The 19,548-nt window shown below is 34.6% G+C and overlaps 2 protein-coding genes across 4 annotated transcripts; one reads left to right on the top strand and one right to left on the bottom strand.

Moving 5' to 3' along the window:
* Positions 1–1,527: 1,527 nt before the first annotated feature.
* Positions 1,528–7,331, bottom strand: LOC130809817 (uncharacterized). The gene is made up of 2 exons (XM_057675642.1): positions 7,063–7,331; positions 1,528–1,973 (listed from the first exon to the last, which is right to left on the bottom strand). Exons 1-2 carry the CDS (start codon positions 7,124–7,126, stop codon positions 1,759–1,761), a joined length of 279 nt encoding a protein of 92 aa, XP_057531625.1. The 5' UTR covers positions 7,127–7,331; the 3' UTR covers positions 1,528–1,758.
* Positions 7,332–8,286: 955 nt separating this feature from the next.
* LOC130811501 (histidinol dehydrogenase, chloroplastic) lies at positions 8,287–19,425 on the top strand. Of its 3 annotated transcripts, none has more exons than XM_057677824.1 (15): positions 8,287–8,467; positions 8,630–8,765; positions 8,905–9,026; positions 13,236–13,288; positions 13,398–13,470; positions 13,602–13,703; positions 13,788–13,889; positions 13,982–14,053; positions 14,137–14,199; positions 14,318–14,359; positions 15,994–16,053; positions 16,118–16,228; positions 18,130–18,300; positions 18,507–18,597; positions 18,880–19,425. In XM_057677824.1, exons 2-15 carry the CDS (start codon positions 8,639–8,641, stop codon positions 19,161–19,163), a joined length of 1,473 nt encoding a protein of 490 aa, XP_057533807.1. In that variant the 5' UTR covers positions 8,287–8,467; positions 8,630–8,638; the 3' UTR covers positions 19,164–19,425. The 3 variants fall into 3 exon arrangements, with proteins under 3 accessions (XP_057533807.1, XP_057533806.1, XP_057533808.1); XM_057677823.1 differs by having other exon boundaries at positions 13,575–13,703; XM_057677825.1 differs by having other exon boundaries at positions 8,306–8,467; positions 8,664–8,765; positions 13,575–13,703.
* Positions 19,426–19,548: the final 123 nt, after the last annotated feature.

Genomic DNA, 19,548 nt, shown 5'->3' with positions numbered 1-19,548 from the left:
TTGTTATAGGAGTACTTTGAGTTGATGACAAAAATTAGAGTTCAAGCTTAGTTCAAGCATGTCCAAGTAGTAACTAGTAAGATTGCATATATTCAAGCTTGAATTATAACTTTTTGATGATCATCCTTATGCAAACCTCAAAAGTTTAACACTTTGATTGGATAACAATGTAAGAAGAAAATGAAATGAAAAGAAAAGGAAGGGAGAGAATAATAACAAAAGCTTCCCTTATTTAGGGATGGGGAGGGAGATAAAGAGAAAATTCATTTTCCTTTAAAGTTTATTATTTAGAGATTTATCCATAAAAAAATTAAGTATTAATTTGCTTGAACAAGAGTAAAAATCAATAACAAACTTATACATGAATGCAATCGAGTTGGGTTGAACAGCCTGAGCTAACTTGTTCACAATTATGCAACAATGATTTTACTTTGACCTTGTTTGTGTTTCTTAACTAATTGTAATAGAGCTACTCTTGAAAAAGATCGTCTTTCGGTAAAAAAATTTCAAAACAAGTCCATATGCTAATAATTTGTATTAATTGGACTATTTAATTTACGTATGAGGTACATCTTACGGTGAGACCTTCTCATACTAAGAATTTATGTTGTAAGTATGGCTCATTAACATCTCTAGAGATGGCACATAAGGCAAGGAGTAACATAAACTACACACTAGTAATCACAAATTTCACGTATAATCCAATCCACTATCATAATTACTAATACTCTCCTTTTATTTAAAAGTTCCTTCATATTATTATAATAAGTAGTTTTAATTTATTTTCTATAATGAAATATTTCCTCTTTTAGAATAGTATTTTTTACATATATGTTTGGTTGATTTACAAAACCACAAATTTGTCTGCAATTAATTCTTTTAAGAAATGATTTTTTCAATAAGCCAATAACTATGACCAGTTTTTCATGTGCTTATGTATCGTCTAATGCGAGTGCTTAGTTTTAAAAAGCATATCAAGAATCTACTAAATTCTATTTGCCATAATTGATGGCTAATTGTATTTTATCAAAATAATAATTACATACTTAAAAATATCCACTAAAAAACAAAAGATTTCTCAGGGACAAACAACTAAAAACAAAGGATTAAGTTTATGACAAAATCTATTAGATTTAACGCACACTCATTTTTTGTACGCTAGTCCTAAATCTATTTTAGTGACTTGCACTCCTTAGTCTTCACTCACAATCATACACTTCTATTCTCCACTCCTCTGATCTTTCTCTAAGTTTATTAATCATGGATGGTCTATTTCAGTATACACTAATTTTATGCATGACTTTCTCCAAGTTTATTACCTAAGTTCTGAAATCACCAGCAATCATAACGTAAAGGCAAAGTACAAATAGTCGAAGCAATTATGCATCTCTAATGTTCTTAGGTCACTCTATTGTGAGAAGAATTTCTGAAAAGAATCCACAAATCACATGCTTACTACTACTTCAAGGTCAATAAGCTAAAATTCTATATGAAATTGCATAAAAAATAAATGTGCAAAGACAAGTATTTTAGATAACCAAAATAGACGAATTTCATTCACCCAAAACCATTACAATCACCAGTATAGTAGCTGATTAAGCAGAAATATTTAGAAAGAACTTATTGTTAAATGCATCTTTCCAAAGTTATAGCAAAGAAGTATTTTAGGGCAGAGCTTAAACTGACATGAAAATTCATGTTCTTTCAATACAGGGGACAAAACAGGTAGTCTGCATAACTTCCTACCATAAAATGAAATTAACCGGATGCAGTCTTCTTTTGCTGGAAGATGACTGCATATACAGGAACAAAGACTCCAATGCTAAAGGCGGTCAATACACTAAGAGATACCTTCAACTTCTGGTGCTTCATCCTGTCCAAGTTGTACATGTGCTTTGCATGCAAATAAAATGGTTCGTCATGACCGTGTCCACCCATCATTTTCATCCCACTTGAGTGAATTTCTCGGCTTGCTGAAAGCACGAGATTAGACTAAATAAGTTGTTTGCAACATAATATCAAGAATTTTTTTTTGTCATATCAAGAATCAAAAATTGAAAAAGCATCAGAATTGAATTTCTTAGGTTTAACAAAATTTCCCTTAAAACACCTGTAATTTCCATAATTTTGGGTTTTTTGAAACTAATAAAGCAAAGCTCTGTACTATATGTGACATAAAGAACTCAAGACATAGAAAGAGGTAAAGCAGAAACCATTGGGCTACATCTCTAGGTTATTACACAGCTTGACCAGCTCTCCATACAAGCAAAAACAAAAAAAGCTGCATCAGCACAAGAAAGCCAGGAAAATAAACTCCATATCACTAAAATCCTAAACATCGTGAAGAAATAGCAAGGCAGGTTGTAAACACGCTCCTCGAGGCTTGACGCGAACTTAAGTTCATAACCGCCAAAATGACATTATCAACTAGCAATAGGTCTCCCATCTATAGAGGAGGCATCAGTGATATACTAGAAATAAGAGTATTATGGGTATTTTGATATGAATTAGTTAGTTAGAGAAAATTGTATAAATAAAGAAGGGGAGAATTAAGGAAGATCATATGAAAGTTATTGTAAACACATTGACGAGTTCATACTCGTTCCTAAGAGAGTAACGAGCCTCTTGAATGTTTTTCCTATCTTTACATTTTCTATGTTCTATTGTAATTTTTGATTTACAGTAATACAAGATTTAATTACATTTTCTCTTTAATTACGCTACGCCATATTCAAATTCTTACCATTTTGATATTGTTTTGCCTATCAACTAACCAATGATGAATCCAGACTATTACAACTAGTATCAGGGCAAATCTTTCTGATGACCTACAAACACTCAAAGATGGGACCTACTGGATGTTTTCTTGAAAAACTTGGCAGTAGAAACTAGAAACCCTCAATTGAGAAAACTTCATGAAGCTGTGAAATACAAAATCATTCACTCTTTCAAGTCACTTTCTATACAAGAAATGTTGGAAAATGGAGGAAAGGTTTCTTCAAAAATTTGGCAGTAGAAACCCTCCATTGAGGAATCTTCAAGAAGCTAAAAAATACAAAATCATTCACTCTTTCAAGTCAATTTATATATAAGATATGCATAGAAAATGGAGGAAAGGTTTATGTTGATGGTATGACAAACATATTGGAGAAAATGGTATTTCTAGGCACGAATGTAAGGAGATAAAACATGGGTTTTTTTTCTCATCTTTAATAAAGGAAGAGAAAATGAGCTGTTGGCCATGGTTCAGCCCATATTTACCGTCACCAACCACCAGGACATTAACCTTTTGCCATAGTCAACACCACCTAAATCAATAGAACAGCCACCGCAAAACTTACCCATAATTATTCTCTCACCACAAAATTCCACTGAACTAGAAGAATCCTTGGAACCAAGAACAATTTGATCCTAATACCACACAAAGAACCACCTCTAAACCCACCCAAAATTTTCCCAAGCCACAAAATGTAAACCCACATAAATTCGAGCAAGAACCCTTTACAGTTGCTAACCACCAAAGAAATCAAACCAACCATTCATCCCAAAACCCACCCAAAAAACTGCTAGGAAGATGAAAGGAAAGACAGATTTACACAAAGAAGAAGAAAAGGAGAATACTTGGAATGTTAACCACAGAAAGAGAAAATTGGGATGGGACGCACAAACATTTTCGGCCAAGGAGTGAACGTCAAGAAAGACTGGAGGGTACGAAGGAGTATTTATGGTGTTTGCGAAACAGAGTACGAAGTTGAGGATGTTTCCTTATACGCAATGGACCCGATAGTGGTTCTGGAAGATTCAACTGAAAAAAGATAGTAGACACTACCGAGTATATTGTGGGTCCAAGGGTGGACCCACATTTTTCATCGAAGAACGTGAAAACTAGAAAGAGGAAAGAGGAAGTGAGGTGAACTCAGAATTTCTGAAATGGAGATTAAAATGGTGTTGATATGGCTTGCACCTCCTCCATTGTTATTTTGAAGCTTTTTGATGGAGGTTTGTAAAAAGGGGTCGTGGGTAATGGAAGAAAATGTGACTTTGTGAGTAAGATAAAGAGTTAATGATGCCCTAACTTTCATATTTCAATTGGACAAAAGGGGCCCACCACCCATTCAAAGGTTACTCACATGCGTGCCAATTTCCATAGGAGACTTGCTTTTTCTTTCCAGATCATTATGAGATGAGTTGTTGAATGCGTGCACTACTGATGAAGCCAATTTTGTTCTTTTTCTCTACCTAGCCAATATTTTATCCAAAACTAAATTTAGACTAGAATATTACCTGCCTATGCTACCCTTATTCAAGGAATATAATTGTTGTACGTTCGTATTTAAAAACTGTAGGCAAACCTTTTGTTTTGGGAACCTAGTAGTCTGGTACTTGCGTCATAATGAATTGTCATTAGGGCAAAGGTATCCTAAGTGACAATCTTGGTCCGAATTCTTTTCATTCATAAAATCCAAAAAGTCATCCCATAATTTCACCCACACAAGGCCAATCCGATACTTTTCTAAACCCATCTATTTTTTTCCAAGCCTAATTTTGATCTTGAAGGATAATATTTTTGTTTCCATGTTCATCCAATCTTTTTAGGCCTAATACCTTTCAACCCAAATTTTTACACAAAATCCTTATTGGATATAACCTCAACTAATTTTTGTCCACCTTGAGGACAACGTGAAACTTCAAGGGGTCGGTAGTGTGATATATTGGGTATTAGAATGTTATGGGTATTTCAATGAGTTAAGAGATTATTTGAGGCCCTTATACTCGTTATGCCTAGCTGGGTATACACCCTATCAATATCTCGATCAATAATGGGTTCTATTTGATAATGGTAACTAAACGGACACTTAAATTGGACCTGGTTTTGTATCCTGTGAAGTTAAGTTAGAGTTAGACATCGATATATCAAAAAGACTAATGGATTGCATGATGGACTCTCCTAAAAAACATTGGTGCGCATCTAAACGAGGTGCTCCACTAACTAAGCTATAGCCGGTGTACTTATGCTTCCTATTTTAGCATGTGGATAATTTCTTGTCAAGAAAAATATTCCATGAACTAACATCATAGTTTTTTGATCTGTTTAATTAATATCGCTTAATAAGCAATATTAGATTTATAATCCAATCTATCTTATATTATATTTAGTAAACTTGTAAAAATAAAGAAGAGGATTAGAGAAGACCATCTATAGAATATTGTAAGCACATTAGTGAGTTCATACTCATTCCTCAGAGAGAGTAACAAGCCTCTAGAATGTTTGTCCTATCTCTACATTTTTATATTCTATTGTAATCAAAGATTTAAAATAACACAAGATCCATGCATACTCACAATTCTCGCCATCTTGATATTGTTATGCCTTCAACTAATAGTCATGAATAATGATGGATCCAGTCCATTACAACATCCAATATCAAGTGCAGAACACATTTTTCATGAGGGCAATTACGAGTCAACCAAATGAAATCTACAACATACTCCAGATGACATAATCACTATGAGGTAACATTAACACTCAATAGGCTGACAGTGAAAAAGAAAGGGAGACAAAAATTAGTGAAGTGTTGCTGAAAGAATCAAACTTTCACAAAAAAAAATCATGCCACCTTTTATTAGAACTATATAAGTCCTCACAAAAGCATCCACATCCCAAAATGAAATTCAATTTTCAATCACCCCAACAACTTCAATCACTAAAATCATCAAACAACACCACCATCTTGTAATGTCCTAAAGATATTCAATTTCAATCAAACAAGCATATGTTAATCACCCAGCCCAGTGATAAGGCGCACCTAACGCACAAGGCACAAAACACATTGAGGCGCACTATGGCGCACGCATCTTGCAGTAAGGTTTTACCTCACCAAGTCGAGGCGATTTCACTTTACAGCCAAGCCCGAGGCGCACAAGGTGAACCTTTCAAAACTATGATCATCCCTTGGCAGAATAAAAAAAGACCGCTGCATTCATATTTAAGAAACTAATTATTCCTCTGTGCCTACATACTTTACCAAAACCAAATAACAAATATTCCATTACACCAATGTCATTAATAGCCACCATCTAATGAATTCCACAACTATAAATACTTTATTACATCCCAATTTTTGGATTCAAAATGTTAACATAGCTCCTTCAAGCTTTTGATGTTCTCAGTACTACGTAACACACCACTTCACAACTCAAAATCATTCTCCCAACTTCGAGATAATCACCAAAAATCTATCTCAAATGCTTTCATTTGCCAAATCAATAACCTAAATTTATCCCAATAAAACATATTGTGATCATAAATACATAGTACAATGCATAACAGATTCTCAGTTCAAAGTGCCTACCTGCACTCCACAACATTACATTGTCCCACTGCACTCCACAAAATTACATTGTCCCACACTCCCACTGCACTAAAGACGGTTCCATGGAAAAGTGGTGAAGGGATTTGATATAAGTAGCCTTACTCATGTGTTCGTATAATATAGAGGCCAAAAATGGATAGCACTGCATAACCTAAGAGACACAAGGTTCATAGTTATTCATATAATCCAGTTCCACTATTCTTTTTAACTTGTTATGCTTTGACTTTTGTATTATTCACCAAGTTTTCCGAAATAATTTTGAATTCTGTATTTTACAAGTATAACTAAAGATGTAACACTTCAAAACATTCTCGGATTTCCAGAAGTGTTACAAAAACGAGAGGAAGTATACTTCATTTCAATAATCCACCAAGTTCATGAGTTTATAATCAAATTAAAGCGAAACGAAATTACATCAAACGAAAAAAAGTTTGAGACAAAAAATAAATCGAAAAAGCTTCATTTCCTTTCTCATCAAAATCAGTCAACTATGAATAATGTTCGATGCAACTTAAGCTACGGGTTATATTTCGATGAATCATGTGATTCATGTCCGATAAAAGAAAGATGATTAATAACCATCAAATAGATCTCAAAAACACCAGACAATTCATCGTTATCCAGGTTGAAATGGCGGAATTTATAGAAAAATGTTGGAAAGAACCCTAGTATAGAAAGAAAAACAAACCTGGTCTGGATAAGATAGATCCAGAAGAATTCATCAACTTCGCGGCACAAGATCGCATCGCCATGGCTACTGAGAGATGTTGATGAGAGAGAAAGAGGGTGCGATTAGAAGAGAGAGAGAAACGAAATCAAAAATGGCGATCGAAATGACAAAACTTTCAGTAATTTACGCGCTGTGAAGCCCTAATCGTCAATTCCTCCTGGGCCTTTGACAGTCCGGTATTTCATTTGACCCAAATATTTTCCGTTCTCGTATTTTCTTTTCAAAAATTTTTTTAATGAATTTTCGCGTCAAATTTTAATAACTTCTTATTAATTTATATGAAAATTTAAAAAACTCGTCTTAATATATATAAAAATATATTATAAATATTAACTTTTTACATTTTTAAAAACTCATAATTAAAATTATTTGATTATTAAGTTTGTATAACGATCTACGTAAAAAGTGAATGAAAAGAACAAATGAAAATAAATGGAGTATTTTTAATAGCGTGTCTTGTATGAGATCGTGTAATATACATGAGTTCATGAAATTAACTTATTTTTATAATTATTTATTTTAAAATCGAAAGTAATGATTACCTTAAGACTAGAAAAAATGATTTAAAACTTATTCACCCCACAGTACAAAGAATTCTATGCAGCCCCCCCTCCCCCAATCTATCGATGGCGCGGACGACTCGATAAAAAAATCTTTTCACCCATCAACTCCAAGCCTAATTGCAACACTTAAAATCCTACTTTAAGTCTTAATTTATCTTCTTCAAAGGCTTAACTTTATTTAATAACTATCTACTCTAATCCTTGAAACACTCGTTTCGAGGCTTAAAATGTCAACTTTAAATCTTAAAACCTCTACTCTATGTATTAATATATCTTGTTCAAAAGTTTAACTTTATTTTTAATTAACGATTCCAACTCAACGCAAAAATCTACTTACTCAAACCGTTAAAATTACTATTTAAAGGCTTAAAATCTCTATCTAAATATTTAAAGTCCATAATTCAAGTTTTTATTTTCTTTACGAATGATTGAAATAGCTCACTTGAAACCTCAATTCCAAGGGATTAAAAATTATTAATTCTAATATTTAAATTGTGTATTTTAATTTCATAGGTATAAAATATCCATTCTAAACTTTAAACGTAGAACTTCATAATATATACGGATCTTTTTAGTTAAACTTATTTTTGGATTTGTTTTTTTAATGACTAAATTTACCAAATGAGCTGCATCTAAGAGTGGTTATACGTATGCGTTACCAAATGAGCTGCATCTAAGAGTGGTTATACTTATGCGACCGTCAGATACGAGAATCACTGCAGAATAACAAAAGCAGGTGTTGTAAACATTGTAAGCATTCCTCAACCACAACAGTCGACTTAGTTACAGAATCTTCCTCTGTAATCTCTCTTTCTCTCTCTCACTCTTTTATTCTCAGTTATTTTCCTCCATTAACGTTGAATTTCAAGCTTCAATTCACTTGAGAAAAAAACATTTTGCTAATATTTTTTATTTTTTTTGATTTTTTGTTAAATTTGGTTGATTTAAATTTGTATTTGAAGGAATTGACGATGGAGACTAAACTTGTATGTTTAGATCGAACGTTCTCGCTAATCAACTCATACGAAGCTCGTTTCTTTCGATTTCCTTCTTCCTTTTCCGGCAAAACTAATTTCCGACCTCGGATATTATCACAAGGTATTCATATTATGCTTTCCCAATTCAATTAATTTTCATGATTTGACATTTTATTTATTTGCACTGTTGGAAAAATTGTGTATTTGAGGTTTTGTGTTTTTTAATTGTGTCTTGATTGATTATTACTAATTTATTACAGGACCAATGAGCAAGTCAGTGCAATGTGCTATGAAGTCTTACAAGTTATCGGAACTTTCTGTGTTCGAGGTTGATAAACTGAAAGCTCGGCCTCGTATTGATTTTTCTTCTATTTTTAGTGTGGTGAGCTTCTTCCTCCTTTATTATTCTTTATATACTTGCTTGTCTTAGTTCAGCAATCAGCTCAATGATTGTAGTGGAGGAAAGATATTGATCACATGGATTTCTATGTTTGATGCTCCATTTACGTGGAAAATGGACAAGAGAAAGGAGTGTGTTGAGTTTAATTTTCTCTATGTGGTTTCGTTTAACACATTTCATTCGGTACATTTAACCTCTCAAACCTTACGTGGGATCTTAGGTGGAAGCCACTGAATGACACTTAGTATTAATGTATTTTGTAATTTGGTTTGGTACTGCAACTCGACATATAAAGTGGTTGCTTGGTTGTCAAACAATGCGTGGTAGATAGACTTCTCGAGAAACAGATACGTGTATACTTGTTCAATACTCTTTATATGCAAGGCGCATGATTTCGCTAAAAAGCTCCAAATCCAGTTTAAAACATATTTAATACTTTATAACAACTTAAATTCATATTATATTAACATTTAAGTAAAATAAACACTACTTTAGCACATAAAGTCACACAATAAGTCAATATCATAGTCTTGAGTTAATTATAGAATTAGATTAAGGTAAAGAAAGTCAAGAATGGTGCTTGATGCTTGAAATACTCTGTGGTTCACTTAAAACGAACTCTAAAAATGTGAATCATTATCCTTATAATCTTCTTCACCATCGCCAGTATAGTTCTCATCATCACTAATATCCTCTTCTTCCACCTCCTCATCATCCACTAAAACAAATTAAAAACAAAAAAGCAATATCGATACTAAACAAAGCAACAACATTTACTCTTTTATAAAATAAATCAAGATAAAGAGGAGAAGGAAACAGAAAGGAGAGACCGAAAGAGAGAGAAATCAAGATAGAAGAAGAAACCAGAAAGGGAGAGAAAGCAAGGACAAAGGAGGGAGAAGACATTACCTGGGTGGTGAGTTCGTCGACGAGTAAAGGGAAGATGGCGGCACGTCAAGGTAAAGCAACAACCTTTACTCGTTTGTTTCTTACTCCTTGATAGCTTTAGGGCAAGAAAGGGGGGGTATATTTTTGCTTTCGAATTAATAAAAAACTAAGAATTGAAGGTTATTTCATTAATATTAAGCAAAGATATGGTTATTTATCAAAAATCACATCTGACATACTTGAGGCGCGCGAGGCATGGAGGCGCAAGAGAAGGCGTGCCTTTGAATAGCCTCCCGCCTAGACTCAAGGAGATGTTTAAGTGATCACTTTTTAGCACCTCATGCCTAGGCCTGCCTCGGGCGTGCTTTTGAAAACACAAGCATATATTAGTTAATTTAAATAGATTTCGACCAGTGCGTAGGATTGGGCATGGTAATACTAGAGTTAATACGGTACATTGTGAAATTAGGATTGTAAACCAGACTTAACAAGTCGGATTTTAAATCACAACCTCGATTATCATATACTACCGATGGTTCAAAATAGTTGCTACAATTGAATTGTATCCACTATTCATCAATCAATATTGTTTTACTTATTCTTTATGTATAAAAATACATAGTCATGTGAATTTTGTTCGATTTGTCTCAATGCATACTTTCATATTATTAGCTATTTGTAATTTTTAATTATATGCAATTAAATGCATTAAGAATTAAAACAATGCATTAATTAGCATGAAAACATGAAGTGTACAAATCAGAGGAAGTACAAAATTGGGAGGGGTTGAGAGCTGAAAATATGTTCCTTCTTTCACTTGGCTGCTGCTCCTTCCTTGTAAAATGATTTTGGAGATCTACTTCCTTTAAATTCTCTTTTAACACCTTAAAAACTTGGGCTTTTGATATCTTTCATGAAACTCCCTGCAAGTATGAAGTGTCTGAAAACCTGTTGCTATGCCTACGGGAACGATTTGTCCATTAGCAGTCATCAAGGAATAAAAAAAATGACATAGAATTTTTAGGGCTCCATCTAGCTATCTCAATCAATTCCAAAATCTTAGCAAGAAGTGGGTAAATGCAGGAACCATAGCCATAAACCTTTGATCGAAAAGCCATTGGCATCCTTGCACATACTAGTAGTGGTGAAGTATTTCGGATAAAAACCACAACGCTAACCAATCAAACTAAAAAAAAATATGGTTTGGATCTTCTATAATTTTGTTTGGAACACTGGAAATCGAAATATTTTGGCTTGGATTATGTTTAAGCTACTAAGAACCAAAATTCCAAATGGAATTAAATAGGTGCTCACGTTCTGAATTAGGATAAAGTACTAGTTGAGCAAACCCTATGCAACCCCAGCCCCTACGTGCAAATATGAAGACTTAAGTGCTCTTACTATAAAAATAAGCGTTTATTCAAGAACTCGCGTTCTATTTTTTGACCTTAGATTGATAATGTAATTTTCATTTTTTTTATATACTATTATGGTTTAAAGTTTAGTTTTGTTTTTAGTTGAAAATTTTGTTTGAATTGAAAAAATAAATGTGGTTTATTTTAGGATTAAAAGATACGAATGAAATTTCGTTTGATTTAATTGTATAAGAAACCAAATTGCAAACTAAACTTTCACCCACTAAAATAACTAGCTGTGGAAGAGGTGAGGAAGAAACAAGTATCAACATAAATGATAAAGGAGTGGAGAGGTAATGAATTGTTGCAAGGATAGATGGCTCAAAGGAGGAGTGGAAGGGTTGACTATAATGGGATTCTTGGACCTAGAAAGTACACGTCCACAGCAAGATGTGTCCCTTGAAAAATTATCTTGTTCGTCATAATCCAAATTCTCAAGCAAATGAAGGCAAATTAAGTAGGTCCTCGAATGCCTAGATGGTTTGGGAAGTGGTCTTGTTGAAGTCTTGATAGGATCGTGCTCCTTAAGGAGAGGGTGAAGAAATAATTATTCAGACTTCAGCGGGGACTGGGGAGGCTCTATTATTCACCACCTCTAAGGGGTAGCCTTAGTGCATGGAGGATAGATTTCAAAGTAATTTGACATATCTAACATGAAAGGGATGGTTCTATGTGTCTGTTAAATAAGCACAACACAGATAGGGAGGCTTTCCCATAGGATGATCCAAAGGAATGCTTTGATACTGGCCATTGGGGGAAATCGACTTCTTTCCAAGGATAGTCATTCCTAAAGTAGGAAGGTGATGCCATGGCTGACCAAAGATCTTTATAGGCTTCCTCGGAATCGGAAATATCTCCATTAATAAGTGATCACGAAGCGCCTGTACATATTTTCTAGATCAGAAAAGAAAGGGGATCCAAGCTCCGTTGGATCCACAAATAATGGAGGAGACTAAGGATGAGCCATCAGATCTTAACATACTCCCTGCAAAAAGGACATAAGATAGTCTGGTACAATCATCAAACCAGGTGCTTGTCATTACTGTATTTCCTATGCGTCCTGTGGATATAACTCAATCAAAGGCCACCTCTTCTCCATATCCTGTTAGATATGGTAGCCATTGAGAAAGAGAAGGGAGCATTTTGGTTTGCAATATTTATCAAACATGAAGGTCATGGTCTGGTTGTTCGTGCATTCTCTATCATAGATTGGATAGAGATAATTTTATTTTATCTTCCAGATTTCCTAAAGCCAGGGCTACCTACCTCTTTACAAGATTTTTGTGATAAATTGGGTCAAAGGGTCAAAAGGCATTATCGATATTTTACAATTAGTTGGGCTTAAGCTGTATTCTGTTATTAGTTAGGACAACTGTTATTTTTTAATATTTTTTGTTGGACTTAGGCTATATAAACAGCCAGCCTTGTAATGTTTGGATAGCTTTTTGGATTGGAATGATAAGGAATAACTTTTGGAGTTAGGGGCAGACTTGAATTGCTCATTGCTGTGTGTTTACATTATGATTATTGTTACTGTTCTTGGCCAGTCTATTACACTTTTTTCCTGAGAGGCTTCCCAGAAGAAAGCATCTTCCTTGTCTTTTCCTTCTAATGAGAATTTAATTTTTCCTTGGGAGGGATTGGGAGGAATTTCTTTCTTTTAACAACTATAATGTCAATGCCTTATGCCCTTGTCCCAAAGATGGATTCGGCTACATGAATAATGATATCACTTGTGGTTTCACACATGCTTTTCTTCGCAATTCTATTTGTTCTTCCAAACTCATTTTTCCATATAGTTTTTCTTTCTTTTTCTATCTTTGAAATAAAGGATGTCTCTCTCGGAGGAGTCTCGCTCAGTGTTAAGTTTTTCTTTATCATTTGTCAGGTTCAACCGATTGTTGACGATGTCCGTACACGGGGTGATGATGCGGTGAAAGAGTAAGTTTTTATGCTTATGTTTGTAGCCTTATGTATCCCATTGTTATCCTCTTCTTCTAATTGACTTACTAACTTCTGCTATAAACTTTGTTTAACTGTTTCATGACAGATATACTGCCAAATTTGATAGAGTCAATTTGGATGTGGTAGTGGAAGAAGTTGCAGATTTACCTGATCCAGAGGTACTTCTTGAAGACTTGAGGATAAGAAATTATACTTATTGAAAATCAGAAATTAAAGTTTTTATAACATGCAAGGGCCGCAACAAGTCCTATTGATTTTGTAGCTTTCAATTGTTTATCCATTATTGCAGCTTGATCCTCATATTAGAAAGGCTTTTGATGTTGCGTATGATAACATATATGCATTTCATGCTGCTCAAAAGTCAGAAGAGAGAAGTGTTGAGAACATGAAGGTCAGTTTCTTATGGATGTGGTATGTGGACCCAATTTCTTACATTATCTTTACTTATCTTGCTGATTGAGTTTTCCAAAGTCAGGGTGTTAGATGCAAGCGTGTAGCACGAAGCATTGGTGCAGTGGGTCTTTATGTTCCTGGAGGGACTGCTGTATTGCCCTCCACAGCTCTTATGCTTTCAATTGTGAGTTGCAAATATTATATCCCTGTGCCTTTCATGAAAGCTTTTGAGGATTTGGATTTTCTGTTGACAACATTTTATGCCTTCTATTCTAGCCTGCTAAAATTGCTGGCTGCAAAACAGTAGTTCTTGCGACCCCTCCAAGTCAGGAAGGCAGCATATGCAAGGTATTGTATTTGCAATCACCTAAGTGGTAGTCTGGTGTGCTCATGTTGATTTTCATATTGAATATTCTCACTTTTTCCTATAGGAGGTTCTCTACTGTGCCAAGAAAGCAGGCGTCACTCATATCCTTAAAGCTGGAGGAGCTCAGGTATGAGGGCCTGTACTTCTGTAAACTACTATTTCCTTTATATGAGCAATCGTCTGAATTCTAATTTTTATCATTTTTTTGCTGGTGTTCATTTCTTTCTTCATTTTCTGTTGAGCAGGCCATTGCTGCTATGGCCTGGGGAACGTCTTCTTGTCCAAAGGTACTAAGATTTCAAATATAATGTAAATATACAAGGATGTTTGCTTTAATAATGTAAAAGATATGATCTTGTGGATACTCAAACAAGAACTAGTCGTATATGTTGGTTTAGGATCCTTACAAACGTTCAAATTCAGGTTATGAATATCAATAGTTGGATACTAGCAGCTCTTGATATTCTTCAACTTATAACAGTCCTCACAACTATAGAAAACTCCCTTAACAATTGTCTTGCCAAATAAAAAAATATTTATACGTAAAGCTTGAGCATATGTTCAAATAACTGGAAGTCTGGAATAATTTGATGAATATTTAATGTTACAAGTCACATATTTATTTATTATAAACAACATTTACTACTCCTACTGGATACTGTTTATGACAACTAATCATGCTGTTTGGACCTGTCTAAAACCCAGTCGTAACCCACTAGGCAATATACTTGATCACCAAGTACACATACCTAAAACTAGCCCAAAAATTACCGAAAAAAATGCTAAATAACTTACATACACCCTAGTTTGGGATATTATATTACATTACTCGGGATTAAGTAAACTAATAAAATTGGTGCAAAAGACGATGAAAAAACCCTATCAGAAAAATCATCTTTACTAACTTATAATCTAAGACCTTGCATGTAAGACCTTGCTGTTGGATAAACGGCCATTTGAAGCCTTCTCCAAGAACTCTTTTTTCATTCATGGAGTTATTTAATTTCTCCAACAACTCTTTTTTCATTCATGGTGTGAATTAATTATAATAAAATACATTTATATCCTTTGACCATGCTTTATGAAGGTTCAAAAAGAATTGTTAGAAAATCCCTATGAATAGATGATGTTTCATTTATTTGCAAACACGCAATTCTCAATTTCTCATCTCTTTTTCTATCACTTGTGCAAGAGTGGTATTTGCCCCACACTTCAAGTAGTTAGTTAGTGTACATTGCTTTTGGTGGGTGTGTTAACCTTGAGAAAGTCCCCTCTATTTACATTTGGGATAGTCGGGAAATAACTTTATTAATGCAACGACAAGTTCATGTCACACCATACCTTTCCATATAAAACACATGCTAAACACAACTCTAAACACATTTTTCACGTATAAATTTTATACATATTATTAACTAATGTGTGTTGATAATTGTAGCCGTAAGAAGACTTTATGAAGACCTAGAAAAGGCCTATATTTCCAACACTTGCCTTCCAAGATTTATATCCCAAATTTGAACCTAATAATAATAGGCTAATTGAGTAGTTATTTATTTCAGATCATGCATGTAAGACCATGGTTTCCAAGATTTAAATCAGGAAGCTTATAATCCATCGTGTCACGCTTCAACTCACCTATAGCTAACAAGACCTTTTGCGTTTGAGCTTCATGTTTTCACTTGAACCTTTACATGTGGTTCAATATATCTACTTGAGGTGGTTGGTTTTACGTCTAATTTGCTTTCTTTGGAATTAAGATTTGTGAATTATCAGGATTCAGATTAAGAAATTTGAACTATTTATCAGTTGACGGTTTAGATATTTTAATTTGTATAAATCTTGAATACTATGTGCAATTAGGATGTATTTATACCTTCATTATCCAACGATTCAATTGTTTGTGATTTCATCAAATTTGCAGGTTGAAAAGATCTTTGGACCTGGAAATCAATATGTGACAGCTGCAAAAATGATCCTACAGGTAATGGTTAATGTGTTTTAAGCTAAAAGTCCAAGATTTTGATACGAATGTTGCCTCCTATCAGAATAGTGAAGCTATGATCTCGATTGATATGCCTGCTGGCCCTTCAGAAGTTCTGGTGATTGCTGACAAACATGCTAACCCTGTCCATGTTGCAGCAGACTTGCTTTCTCAGGTGTTTCTTTATCTTCGAGTTATTTATCAATGCCACTGCCAATTTCGCTCTTGTATTTTGATGTCTGCATTGCCTTACTGCTGCTTATCAACATGTCATAGATTTTTGAATGATAAAGCTAGTTGCATTATTGACATGATGACTTAATGGTTATGAAGCAGAAGTTATGCTTATGGTTCACTCTTCCAGTTACTTGTGTTCATGACCCATGTGGAGCTTGACGCCCTGACATTAGTTTGCTGGACAGATCACTGATATCAGTTTACCTCTGTGCCTCTTTCTTTTTTCTATACCTCAAGTTTCCATGTTGATATTGGCGTCTTACACAACTGCTTTGGTCATTAATTGATAGTTTTTTGAAGGGAGAAGTTGCAGCATTAGTGTACAGATTGATGAGTCAATAAGTTGGGTTTTTGGGTATTTAGTAGTTATTACCTGTTTCTGTGTGAGAGTTTGATACCCTAACATAATATATGGAAAAGACAATATATCTTAACCTTTAGAATGATACATGTAGTGCTTATTCTTAAATCAATCATTTAATTGTAGACATTTTCTGAACATGGCTACTTGCATGCTCATCTAGTAGAAATGAGTGGTGCCGTGAGATTTTTGTATCACTTTACTGTCTGTGTTTAGTAATTTTAATGCTTTTCTGTTTATATGGTTGGCTAAGATTGCTTGAATTTTCAATTGAGTACTTTAATTATGGGAATCTATGTTTTAAGAATATGTGGATATTATCTTGAAGATGGACTGTAAGAATTTCAAAACAAACGAGATGCTCCGTCATAGTGTCAGCAGCAAATGCCACATCATGGTACTTTGGCTGTTGCTTGGAGCCAATAGGAAATTTGGGCGGAGGAAGATTGTTAGAAACTCGTTGTTTCATGTCATGATATATAGATACATCTCTCGATGCTAAACATTTTTTGTGAAGGATTGGAATTTGTGAATTCAATTGAATGTTGGGTTTGTGCATTGCCTCTGAAGAGTGGCCTTGTGAGTGACTTGAGGGTTCATATTGAATTAGTTTGGGGGGAACAAACAACCTTATGGGGTTAAATATCATGTTTGGTTCTTTCTTGAAACAGCCTCAGACAACTTTTCTTAGATGTTGAAAGTTGAGCCCGTCTTTTTTTAAGAGCTCTTAAAAAAAATAACCTTCATGAGAAGACAATCTGCTTGTTTTTTAGAGTGATAGATGTATCTCGAAACTCCATAAAATCAACCCTCATGAATATTTCTTGAACATGGCTTAATTCCTTGGGAAAAAACAATGCCAAAGCCTTGATCCCAACAGTATGGTTGTTATTGACCGTGTAGTGGGGTTTTATTTCTTTCTTGTGTGTGTGTAATACTCTGGTATTACTGTCAAACTAAAGAGAAAGAAAGAGAGAAGAAGATTGAAGATAGAAGGTAGAATGCTTGTAGTATTATGATAGTAGAAGAGTTAGGCACTCCCCCTGAAATTTTTTAGCGGCTCGGTAGCTCCTAGTGTGCTGATACACAATGATGTTATACAAGAATGAAAGATTGTACCCTTCCCTTTACAATATATAGAAGAGATCCCTCCCATTCTAGAAGATCCTTCCTAACAAATTTCTATCCACCTCAGCATATTGTATAACTGAATTTTCTGAATTCATTGTATACATTTTGTTTTACTAAAACAGAATTAATAACAAAATTACTATGCTGCCCTGCTATGCTTCCTGCTGTATACTTGTAGAATAGGTGGCCTCCGCGCGTTCATCACTGTGTGACATCAGTCTATCTCCTATTACTATATATATTGCTTTAAAAAGTTATTCTTTGCGTAATATTTGTTTGATTGTTGGATGAAAAATGTGTCTTTCTGCTTGCAAGTTTGATGCAAACAAATAATTATGTATTTTCAGGCAGAGCATGGACCAGATAGTCAGGTTGTTCTCGTTGTAGCTGGTGAGGATGTGAATCTAAGTGCTATTGAGGATGAAATTAGCAAGCAATGTGATAGTCTTCCTAGAGGGGAATTTGCGTCAAAAGCGTTATCTCACAGTTTTACCGTGTTTGCTCGTGATATGGTTGAGGTTAGTGCTCTTATCTTTTTATATGTTGCTTAATGTGTGCTGTGCCTGCATTTGGATGTTTTTGTCTTTCTTATCTCTGACATTTACCCTTCCTCTAATTCAAAAAGAGTGAATGAATTTTACTGGAACTTTTCTTCATTAAGATGGTATTTTTTTTGTTCTTTTCAGAAATGCAATGCTTGGCCTAATAAGCTTTCCATTCGCAGGCTATCTCTTTCTCCAACTTGTATGCACCTGAGCATTTGATTATCAATGTGAAAGATGCTGAGAAATGGGAGAGCTTCATTGAGAATGCAGGTATATCTTCGGTTCTCTGGACTCTGGCTCTGGCACTTAAAGGTCATCCGCCTGTGGCCATCTTTCCTGTACTATTCATATAAAAGTTCTCATCTTCTATAAAACTTTTACTAACTTTCTTATCAATACTATATTTCTGCTATTGTATTTTAGACAAATGTGTGTTCCACTTTCGATACATTAATTTTTCGTATTGCATAAGAAATTCAAATATCAAAAAATTGAGTGATTTTTTAGGCTGGATACAGTTTCTAATTTCATCAGTGCTGATGATCTTTTCAGGATCAGTATTTATGGGGCAATGGACGCCTGAAAGTGTTGGAGATTATGCAAGTGGAACAAATCACGTCCTTCCAACATATGGCTATGCTAGAATGTACGGTGGGGTGTCACTGGATTCCTTCCAGAAGTACATAACAGTTCAGTCTTTAACAGAGGAAGGTCTGAGAAATTTAGGACCATATGTGGCAGCAATGGCTGAAGTTGAGGGACTGGATGCTCACAAACGAGCTGTAACCTTGAGACTTCAGGAGATTGAGGCACGACAAGGGTCTAACACAAGATGATACAACTCTTCTATGCTCCATTGACAAGAACCGTTTGTGATTTATTTGTACTGATCAAAAAGTATTTATAACTATGAAAATGGATGCATCGCGTCTTGCCTAAATGTGCCGTAGCATCGGTTTTGTGACGAAAGCACCCTTGTTTCATAGCATGGTAACTGGCAATGAACAACTACTGTATCCTGAAGTAATAAAAACTGCAACAGGGAACTGTTCGCGCTGCAATTTTGTTTCAATCTTTGATGCCTTTCATTCTTGTTCAGTTTTCTGTTTCCACCCCCACTTGTCAAGTATGAGCTTGCATATGTAAAGTTCACTCGAATGCAAAGTTCAGTTTTGATCGGTAAAGTTACGCTTTAACTAACTAAACTCGGGATATACATGC

This window comes from Amaranthus tricolor, chromosome 4 (genome assembly GCF_026212465.1).
Source record: "Amaranthus tricolor cultivar Red isolate AtriRed21 chromosome 4, ASM2621246v1, whole genome shotgun sequence".
Classification (NCBI taxonomy): domain Eukaryota; kingdom Viridiplantae; phylum Streptophyta; class Magnoliopsida; order Caryophyllales; family Amaranthaceae; genus Amaranthus; species Amaranthus tricolor.
Note: the sequence above shows the minus strand (reverse complement) of the source record. Positions and strands in the feature narration are given on the sequence as shown.

Excerpts from the sequence above, each read along its gene's own strand:
- LOC130809817 (XM_057675642.1), bottom strand. The coding sequence starts at position 7,126 with ATGGCGATGCGATCTTGTGCCGCGAAGTTGATGAATTCTTCTGGATCT. Across the intron at positions 1,974-7,062 it reads ATCTATCTTATCCAGACCAG|CAAGCCGAGAAATTCACTCA; the intron begins GTTTGTTTTTCT and ends TCGTGCTTTCAG.
- LOC130811501 (XM_057677823.1), top strand. The coding sequence starts at position 8,639 with ATGGAGACTAAACTTGTATGTTTAGATCGAACGTTCTCGCTAATCAAC. Across the intron at positions 13,704-13,787 it reads GAAGTGTTGAGAACATGAAG|GGTGTTAGATGCAAGCGTGT; the intron begins GTCAGTTTCTTA and ends TTCCAAAGTCAG. Across the intron at positions 13,890-13,981 it reads CAGCTCTTATGCTTTCAATT|CCTGCTAAAATTGCTGGCTG; the intron begins GTGAGTTGCAAA and ends CTTCTATTCTAG.